The 10,407-nt window shown below is 40.0% G+C and overlaps 1 protein-coding gene across 1 annotated transcript; it reads right to left on the reverse strand.

Annotated features, from left to right (window-relative positions):
• Window positions 1–5,718: 5,718 nt before the first annotated feature.
• LOC136701791 (zona pellucida sperm-binding protein 4-like) lies at window positions 5,719–7,882 on the reverse strand. The gene is made up of 8 exons (XM_066676506.1): window positions 7,586–7,882; window positions 7,297–7,484; window positions 7,106–7,203; window positions 6,587–6,744; window positions 6,320–6,512; window positions 6,106–6,253; window positions 5,957–6,032; window positions 5,719–5,860 (listed from the first exon to the last, which is right to left on the reverse strand). The coding sequence occupies exons 1-8, from the start codon at window positions 7,851–7,853 to the stop codon at window positions 5,760–5,762; spliced, it is 1,230 nt and encodes a 409-aa protein (XP_066532603.1). The 5' UTR covers window positions 7,854–7,882; the 3' UTR covers window positions 5,719–5,759.
• Between the last annotated feature and the right edge of the window lie 2,525 nt (window positions 7,883–10,407).

Below are 10,407 nucleotides of genomic sequence, written 5' to 3' on the forward strand. Positions count from 1 at the left end.
ATTTTCAGATTTTGGTCTTTGAAAACATTACAGAAAAATTAAGATTAAATAAACAGGGTTATGGTCAGAAAACAATATGGGACCAATATGACAAGTCATTACTGTAGGTATTTAACGAACAGGCATAAAAATATAATCTAGTCTTGAATATGATTGGTGCGGGTTAGAATAAAATGTATAATCTTTGATCAAAGGGTGCTGTTCTCTCCATATATTAACCAAGCCAATGTCATTGCAGAGATTTTTGAGAGTTTTAGAACATTTGCGGTTTGGTGGTGGGGTAAATGAAGATCTATCTTCATAATATATTATGAAGAACGCAATTAAATTAAGTCCCCGGCCAATAGTCCAAAACCTTTGCAATGTTGATTAAACAATAAAACAAGATTAGACATAAAATGGGGGCAGTCGTCATTAGGAGCATAAACATTCATTATGGTAATAGACTGTCCAAGAATTGTGCCTGCAATTAAAATAAAGTGACCTTCGGGATCCCGTATTTCAAAATCAAGAATGAACGGGATATTTTTATTTATAAGAATAGCTACGCCCTGAACTAAAAGAAGAAAAGTAGACTTGTGAAGGACATCACACCCGTCCGGCCCTGTATCGTTGGGATGGGCTTCATCCGAGCCGTCTAGGATCCGTAGTTCTCTCTGTGTCTGTTCCCCGCAAAGCTTGTTATCACAAACGTCCAAAAAACAGTTTTAACAACCTAATTAGAATTAACACCAAGGCACTGCAGCGAACGCAATATTTCAGCACTTCCAGCATTAAATTAGGGCTTTTAAATATATGCTCTCTAACATGCAAAGCATTCACTGTCTGTGAATATTATTACTGATAACAAACTCTATGCATTATGTCTCTGCAAAACATGGGCTAAACCCAATGAATACATTGCCCTAAATGAGTCCACTCCCCCTGGCTTCAGCTATTACAGTTGCCCACGAACATCTGGTCTTTGTGGTGGTGTAGCCACAATTTATGACCCTACCACTGACACAACAAAAAAATCTAGTTATGATACTAAATCCTTTGAAGTACTTACTCTTAAAGTCACTGCAACAAAAAGGCAGCACTCGTTTATGCTCATCACAATCTATCGTCCTCCTGGCCCTTATACAGGATTTCTTTGTGAATTTGGTGATTTTCTCTCAAGTGTAGTTACCGTTTCAGAAAAGGCCTTAATTGTTTGTGATTTCAATATTCACTTTGAGAAGGACCATGATCCACTTAAAATTGCATTTGAATCAATTTTGGATGCGCTAGGGTTCACTCAGAATGTTACTGGGCCCACTCATCAATGCAAACACACATTGGACCTAGTGTTAACACGGGGCATTGAGATAAAGAATCTATCCAATCTCTCGCTACAGGAGACCATCTCTGATCACCATCTAATCACATATGAAATTGCGTTAAACTTTGATATTTGTCCACAACCACGCTATATTAGAAAGCGCACTATAACATCCTCAACAGTTAGTGATTTTATCAACAACCTTCCAGACCTTACCACCATTTCTTTTCCAACTCACCCAAATGACCTTGAGCTCATTACAAACAACCTACAATACTTATTGTGTACAAACCTAGATAGTGTTGCACCAGTCAAGACCAAACAATTTAGAGAGAAAAGGCTTGCTCCATGGTACAGTGACAGCATGCGTGCATTAAAACTGGCTGCTCGTAACCATGAACGTAAATGGAGACACACAAAACTAGAAAGTTTCCGAATTGCATGGCAGCACAGCCTCACCGACTACAAACATGCCTTATCTAAAGCCAAATCACAGTACATCTCTTCCCTTATAGAAAACAACAAAGACAACCCTAGATTCCTTTTTAGCACTGTATCAAATCTAATTGGCAACAAAAAGGAAATCAACCCCATTGTCCCTTCTGATTTCTGTAGCAACGACTTTATGAGGTTTTTTAATGAAACAATTGATTGCATTCGCCTCAAAATCCAAAATCAGTCCAAAGTCACATCGGCTTTTGTTGATGAACCCCCCGCCAGCTCTGAGGTGCACTTAGACTACTTGAATTCTGTCGATGAAAATGACTTGCTTAGTTTAATTAGCTCATCTAAATCAACTTCATGCTTACTGGATCCTGTATCAACACAATTATTTAAACAAATTTGACCTAAAGTCATTAGACCATTGCTCACAATAATAAACTCATCCCTCAACATTGGATATGTACCAAAACCTCTGAAACTAGCGGTAATCAAACCAATTATTAAAAAACCCAATCTTGACCCTCTTGTACTCGCAAACTACAGGCCAATATCAAACCTCCCTTTTATTGCTAAGATTCTAGAAAAAGTCGTGTCACAGCAGTTGTGCTCTTATCTACAAAACAATGACATTCATGACATTTTTCAGTCTGGATTTAGACCAAATCACAGCACAGAAACGGCTCTAACAAGAGTAACTAATGACTTACTCCTTTCACATGATAAGGGCTATATCTCTATTCTGGTGCTGCTTGACCTTAGTGCAGCATTTGATACCATAGATCATGTGATGCTTCTTGATAGGCTGGAAAATCTGGTAGGAATAAAAGGATCTGCCCTCTCTTGGTTCAGATCTTATTTATCCGATCGTTATCAATTTGTTTATCTGAATAATAAATCCTCTAATCATACTTTAGTTAAATATGGTGTTCCACAAGTATCAGTGCTTGGCCCTGTATTGTTCACACTCTACATGCTGCCACTGGGTAGACTAATCCGTAAGCATGGGATTCAATTCCACTGTTGAATGCTGATGACACACAACTGTATATATCAGCCAAACCTAATGATGTTGCTTGTCTACATAAAATAACAGAATGTCTAACTGAAATTAAAGACTGGATGATGCAAAATTTTCTCATGTTAAATTCTGATAAAACTGAAGTCTTGTTACTAGGTACAAAATTCGGCATATTTTATCATTAAAAATGCAGAGAAACTAGTGCATGCTTTTATAACTTCACGTCTAGACTACTGCAATGTGCTCCTGGCAGGGAGCTCGTGCAAAGCGTTACACAAGCTTCAGTTAGTTCAAAATGCAGCAGCCAGGGTGCTCACTAGAGCTAGAAAATTCGAACATATCACCCCAGTTCTCTCGTCCCTACACTGGCTAACTGTAAAATTTCGCATTGACTATAAAATACTCCTCTTAGCTTATAAATCTCTAAATGGTTTAGGCCCGCAGTATCTTACTGAACTTCTCATACCTTATCGCCCGTCACGTACACTTCGTTCACAGGATGCCCATCTACTCTTTGTTCCTCGCATTAAGAAAAACACAGCAGGAGGAAGAGCCTTTTCTCACAAAGCTCCTCAACTCTGGAATAGCCTTCCGGTTACTGTTCGGGGCTCAGACACACTCTCAATCTTTAAATCTAGATTAAAAACCTACCTTTTCAAACAAGCTTTTGGTTAATCACTCAATTTGAGGTTACTCCTTCTCTATTGGTGTTCGGGCTGGTTTTCATATTATCACTGTTCTGTATTAACCCTGTCATATCACCATAGCTACAGCATTTTTAGTTAGCTTTCTAGTAACCGCCAACACGCTGTCTGTCGCTGGGTTCTCTTGCCTGACCCGTGGAAGCTTGCCTGACCCGTGGAAGCAGGACAAATTTGCCCGTTCTTTACCATGACCCTACTAACCTCTGTATTTTTATTTGTTCCCTTTGTCTGGCTTTCTTTCTCCTGTCTCTCTCATGCTTTGAGATGTCCTGCTGCTCTCCAGGTGTTGCCCTGATTCAGCCCCTGTGTATCCTGTACAAGATCCTGGCCTTGTCTCATCTACACTATCATGCCTGGCCATGTTGTTTTATCTCAGATTAACTCTGCACCTAATTTTAACTCACACAGAATCCCTGATCACCTCCTCCTTCATCAGACTCATACATCACTAATATCATCATCTTCATCATTTTCTTTTCCGCTTCTCCATCATCACTAATATACTACATTTATATTACTATAACCCCTTCATCTGTCATCATTTCACTTTTACTTCTGTTCTCTGTTGTGTCTCCGGTGTCGACCCGAGGAGGATGGGTTCCCCGTATGAGTCTTGGTTCCTTCCAAGGTTTCTTCCTCGTGTGCTGAGGGAGTTTTTCCTTGCCACTGTTGCCCCTGGCTTGCTCATAGGAGGCTTGGACCCGGATCTCTGTAAAGCTGCTTTGTGACGACTTTTTGTTGTGAAAAGCGCTATATAAATAAAATTTGATTGATTGATTGACTTGACCTACCCAATCACCTTTAAGTTTTACATGTTCACTGTCAGTAGGATGTGTTTCTTGAAGTAGCCCTATCGATAACTCTTTTTTTTAGAGATGTTAAGATTTTTTTCCTTTTTACAACAATACCCTTTACATTCAGTGTAACCAATTTTAATGTATCACTCATCATAAATACAATCTAGAAATTATCTAAAGATTATGGTATGCAAAACAATTGTATTGTGCAGAAAGAAATCTAACAAATACGTAATAAAACAAAGTATAACAGACAACAGGAACATCCCTTTACCCTCTCTCCAAGCCCCGTCCCCAACTGACGGAGCAATAGAATCAAATCTGACTAATCACCAAAATGAAACATAAAAGATTATCACAATTAAGCCAGTAGGGCCATCCAAGAGAACATGCACTCCATAAACGAAGTCGTGAGCCGTGAAAAGACACCTCATGTTTAACCGCTGCCCTCAGAACAGCCTCCCTATCCGGACACCACAGAAAACATAAGAGAATGCTCCTTTGTGGGGAACCTGATGCCGGAGCAAGAGAGCGATGAGCACGCTCTATACCAAGGAGGTGAAAATCATGCAGGAGACCAACCCAGATAGGAAGCATTTTTTGAAGATACTGAGTAAATGGTATGGACCCCTCAGCTTTCTGGGGTAGACAATGACTTTTAGATTCTTTCGCCGGCCTCTATTTTCCAAGTCATCGATCTTAGCTTGGAGCTGACCAATGGTCAACTCCAAGGATATGAGCAACGCGGTTTGTTGGTGATTAGTGTCCTCGCCAGCCAAAATTCTGTTTTCAGAATTTTCGTCAAGCCTACTTTCAGTTTGTTGGACTCATTGAGTCAGGCTGGTGATAGTACCTTCCACAGATGAGATTGATGTAACAATGGTGTTCAATCGCCCATCTAAGATGTCCAGCCATGAGATTTAATCTCAGCAAGGATCAAATCTGTGTTAGGCGAGGTGATATTTGCATGGCTGCTAATTTTAGCAGCTGGTTCGCAGGGTGCCTGCATTTCTTTTTCTTGGTTCTTTGTGGGCAAGTTGATGCAAAGATTGGAGGGGTTTTATCATTTTGGGAGTCCGACATGTTTCAAAAGTAAGTCAAGTTATCTAATGGAGAAACAAAGTATTATTGTAAAACATTTATGAGCAGAGAAATGGTTCAAGTGGCCATATCCTGCTGGGTCATGTGACAACCCCCCCAGTCATACATTTCTAACTGGGATTGAGGATAGCAGAGTACCACTTTAACCAGCACTTCAGCCAAATAATTGTTAGTCATGATGCATCATGACAAGCAGTAGTGCATGTACTAACATTTTGGTTGCAGGGGAGATTACATGACACCCACCTGGTAAACCTCCCTCCTTCTGTGGGAATCAGTATATGGAGCATGTACCAGTCACATAATTCCAATTAAATATTCAGTTGCTAGAAAGAAATCTTCACACAGCACTCAAAATCAAGATCTTTATTTCATGAGGCATGGCACTTCACTTAAGTTGAGGGGACAGATCTGGGCTTAACATAACACACTTCTCCACTGGACACTACTACAGTAACTCGAGAAGTCCTTTCTGCTGCAGACACATCTCTCCCTGTTGGGGTGGAGGAAGTGTTCACATGAAATTCATTTAGTCATGCCAGACAGAAAAAAAACAAATACATTCCTAAAGATAATGTGTTCAACTTACTTTGTCTGGTACAGCTCGGCACACAAGATTGAGCAGCAGTTGGCTGACATACAGATGTGCTGCAGTGGATATACACCTGAAAAAGAGCAAACCACTCAGTAAAGGACACCTCGTTTCCCTGTACAATTTGAATAACCCAAAAGTGTTACCGTCTGTTGCAGAGGTGCCATAGAGGCAGGATCCACAAACGTGAACATCTTGAGGACAAAGCGCTTGTAATGGCTAGGGAACTGGAGACCAGGTAACCCATCAACTGGAATTGGCATGGTCAGGTACCGATCACCCTGGTAGGGGCACCTAAAGAGGACACAAGCCAGTATCAGCCTGTACTAGAGCACTACACAAAGTAGCAGTACAACTCACCCATCTACCAGAAGATCCCACTGAGGATGGCTGAAGGGGTCAGGGGAAGATGTTGCCCAGCAGTGTCCCAAGATCAGGGCAATATTGGGATCAGTTCTCCCCAACATGCGCACTTCCACAAACACAGGCTCCCTCAGAACCTTAGTCACAGGGTAGTCAGCATCACTGTAGTATGAGGTATAGGCTACTTGTTCTGTTGAGAAAGAAGGTAATTGGAGAAACCAGAGAAAAGTAAAATACATCCATGCCAATACACAGGAGCCTTACCTAGTGGACAGCCCTTGACAGTACATTGACCATTGCCCAGTCTTAATTCTACTCTGAGGGGTCCAGAAGCAACTACAGGTAGAGGAGGATCATTGGAAGAAAGCTGAACAGACAATGCCTCAACAGCTGTAGTAGAATACCTGCACTGGAAGTAAAGCCTTGAAAATAGAAACAAGAGGTTAGCAATAACCCACAGACCAGTAGTGTACCATTTCATTTACAAGGGACAATGAGATGCCTGATCTGTTCAGGGTACATGTTCTAGGTGAAAATAAATAAAATAATCCAGACACTTGTTCCACTCTTTGTGGATAGTACATGTTTAAGAATTTGGAACTAGACCAATCCAAACAGGCAGAAGCACACCTGATTCAACAAATGTAATTCAATGGGCTTGGTCTTAAGAGCACTGCTGCATTGCTCAAATTATATATTGACAACAACCACCCCTCAGGAGACTGCTACCAAAGCCTCCATCCACAAACAAATAATTGCCAAGAAGCAGGTGGTTCTACTCACTCAAAATGGCTGTCTCTTGTGATTGCTCCAAGTGGTCCTACTCCAACTTCATAGGAGGAGGACATTTTGTTCTCATAGACCACATAGTCACCTAGCACCTGGAGGAAGGAGACAAGTGGATACACAACCATGGCATATTCCCCACATGTACAAGACCCAGCTAACTGAAACTGAAATGCTCCAATACAAACCACTGCTATTGTGCCACAAGCAGTCACAGGAAACTGGTAAATAGCAAAGCTTGCAGTATAATCCACAGCACTGCAGGAGCCATTACTTCCTCCCAATAGGCTGATTGAATCCAGGCTCAGTCTGGGCAGTGTTGTATCCCTGGCCACCACCAGTACAAACTGGCCATCTACTGTGCACTGGACAGTCACTAGGGACAAGAAAAAAAAAAACAGCCATCAACAGAATTCAGGAATACCTCAAGCAACAGGATTCAGCCACAGTATCAGAAGATTGCCTAAACCAACTTACCAGTGTTCCCATAGTAGCAGTTGTGTCCATCAAAACAGCAGTTTATTGCAGCACAGTGAGCAGCATCTATGCTAGGTTCGCCACAAGGAACCCTGAAAACATTATCCACTCTACATTTATCAATGCTGACCACTGGCTTAGTACCACTAGTAAGAGGAATAGCTGCTGAAGGAATCTGAGGCTGCTTCACAGACTGTGGACCCCATTGGTAAACTGCAGCAACGCTTACGTGACCATATAGGATGCCAAACACTACACTAAACCACATTATTGCTGCTATCCCAAAGGAATAACAAGTTGTCCTTATTCAGAGCTTTTATTTTGTTTTCCTGCCAATTTGTCAAAAGTCCAACCTCCTAATTAATTAACAGGAAATTGTGTTCCAGCCTGGTGAATCCATGATCCTGAGAAATTCTGTGATGAGTCTGTTGGGGGTCATGAGTAGAAACAAATTCTGTCATTATTCTGCCGGCTGCTAATTTTGCCTTTCATCAGCTGAAGTAAAATACAAAAGGTACGAGCTGTCGGGTTATGAGAACTAAATATATTTAAAATGCAGAAACCACTATAAATAAATTATACATTTGGTTAGAACCTCAGCAAAATCTTTGTGATTATAATTCAGAATAAAATGGCTAATCACGGTTCTAAAAGTGTTCACAAAATGGCCGAACCTCAAGTAATTTATGACGCAATAAAACTCAGCATATCATGTATCTAAAATAAAAATAATGCATTTTCTATCTAGCATTGAACAACATATTCCTAAATCTGACTTTGCAGTTTTTTAGGCATATTGTTCACACTTTGAGTGCAGGATCCAATATTTTAGGTCTTTCATAGTGCACTTTGTACAAAGATTCTGAGCCATTTGAGATTTAGCCATTAAATTCAAGGACTGTGATCTATGTTTTATATGATGGAGTTTGAGGGCCACGACATTTAAAAAAATTAAGAAATTCAGAGAACAATGTCAGATTTCTGAGAATATTCTCTGAATAATCCTGAAAAAAATCTCAGAATAATTCTGCGTATATTCTCGAAATAATTCAGAGAATAATCTCAAAATAATTCACTGCACTTATAATGGGGCAGACACAGTGTAATTGTCAGAGAATCAGTGTAACTATGGTATAGATTTCAGGAATAAACACTCAGTATTTTTCCACATCAGGACCAGATAGTGATTAGTATTTAAACCCTGAATCGGTGCACGAACCCATGGCATGTAGTTTCACAGGATACAATGATTCCGAAAATTATGGATCCAGAGCGAGTGTAACTCCGGCGCCCACGAGGCTCCATCGAGTTACAGCTCGTACAATAAACTAAAGCCTTATGCATCATGGTCAGGGGATGCACTGACAGGGTCGTCATGTTGTGTGGATGTGTTTAATAAATAATTCTCACTTCACTTACTGCTTCTTTCACAACTCACTCATGGTGCACGGACTATTATTTGGTCTGTGTACATATTATGGAAAAATTATAACCCAAACAGTGATTCGCTAAATTTTATGATAATATTCTCTGAATTATACAGACTTTTTTATTAAAATATTCTGAGATTTTTTTCTCCGAATTATTTCAAGAATATTCTCAGAATTCTGACTTTATTCTCTGAAATGGCCCTAAAACTCATTCGTAGTTTTAGTTGGTTCATATATATATATATATATATATGGAGAAGCCCATGTTAGAGCTAAAGCCTGCCATGAATGACTCTCATTCTTAATCACTTTGGGAAAGGCTATCTTATGTGTTTACTATCAGAGAAAACAGGTTGAACTTCCATGACGTACAAAAAGGGTGTTAGAATGCTTTGTCACTCTCATATCACACACACTAAAGCTTTTTTTATGTTTCATTCAGAGCAAAGAAGCCCAACTGACATAGGGTGTCGAGATTCTTAATATCATGATGAGAACATGGTTTGTAGAAACACTGGTTGCTCATTCAGATTTTGCTGTGGATATAAACATGAGAAAATATATTATATTCCTCCCACAGTCCAAAAACACACGTTGGCAGGTGGATTGGCAACTCAAAAGTGTCCGTAGGTGTGAGTGAATGTGTGAGTGTGTGTATTGCCCTGTGAAGGACTGGTGCCCTCTCGTGGGTGTATTCTCACTTTGCACCCAATGATTCCAGGTGGGCTCTGGACCCACCGCGACCCTGAACTGGATAAGCAGTTACAAAAAATGAATGAATGAATGAACGAATGAATGAATGAAAAATATATTATGCGATATTTATTTATTTGTTCATTTATATCCTCTGCTTTTTTTTTTTTGCAATATACTTAAGAAATAATTTAGGGACTGCAGTATATTAAATAGGGTTTTTCAAGGCTTAAGTGCATTCCTGGCTTACAAGCAGTACAGTATGGTTCTATATTGCAAATGCAAATTTTACAAAATAGCCATAATTACAGAGAGCTCAATTGAATATATTTTATCTGCAAAATTATGCAGTACACATTCACTAAAAATTTTATTCAACCTAGAATCACTGGACGCAAGGCAGGAAAATCCCATGGAGCAGGTGTCAGTCCTTTGCACAATGACATACCTTCACACATTTGCACATATGGACACTTTTGAGTCACCAATCCACTAGTCTTGCATTGCCATACTTTCCAGGGAGAGTCTGGTGCCTTTCACCACTTAATGTGGCTAGAACTGCCTACTACTGCAGGAAACGATTTTGGCTACAATTTTGACATGATGTTTACAAAGGGGTATTTCACTTCGGACCAATACCAATACAAAAGAGTACATGGAAGTGTGTATACGTGGATGTACAGAGAGCCAATCAGAATG

This window comes from Hoplias malabaricus, chromosome 7 (assembly GCF_029633855.1).
Source record: "Hoplias malabaricus isolate fHopMal1 chromosome 7, fHopMal1.hap1, whole genome shotgun sequence".
In the NCBI taxonomy this organism is placed as follows: domain Eukaryota; kingdom Metazoa; phylum Chordata; class Actinopteri; order Characiformes; family Erythrinidae; genus Hoplias; species Hoplias malabaricus.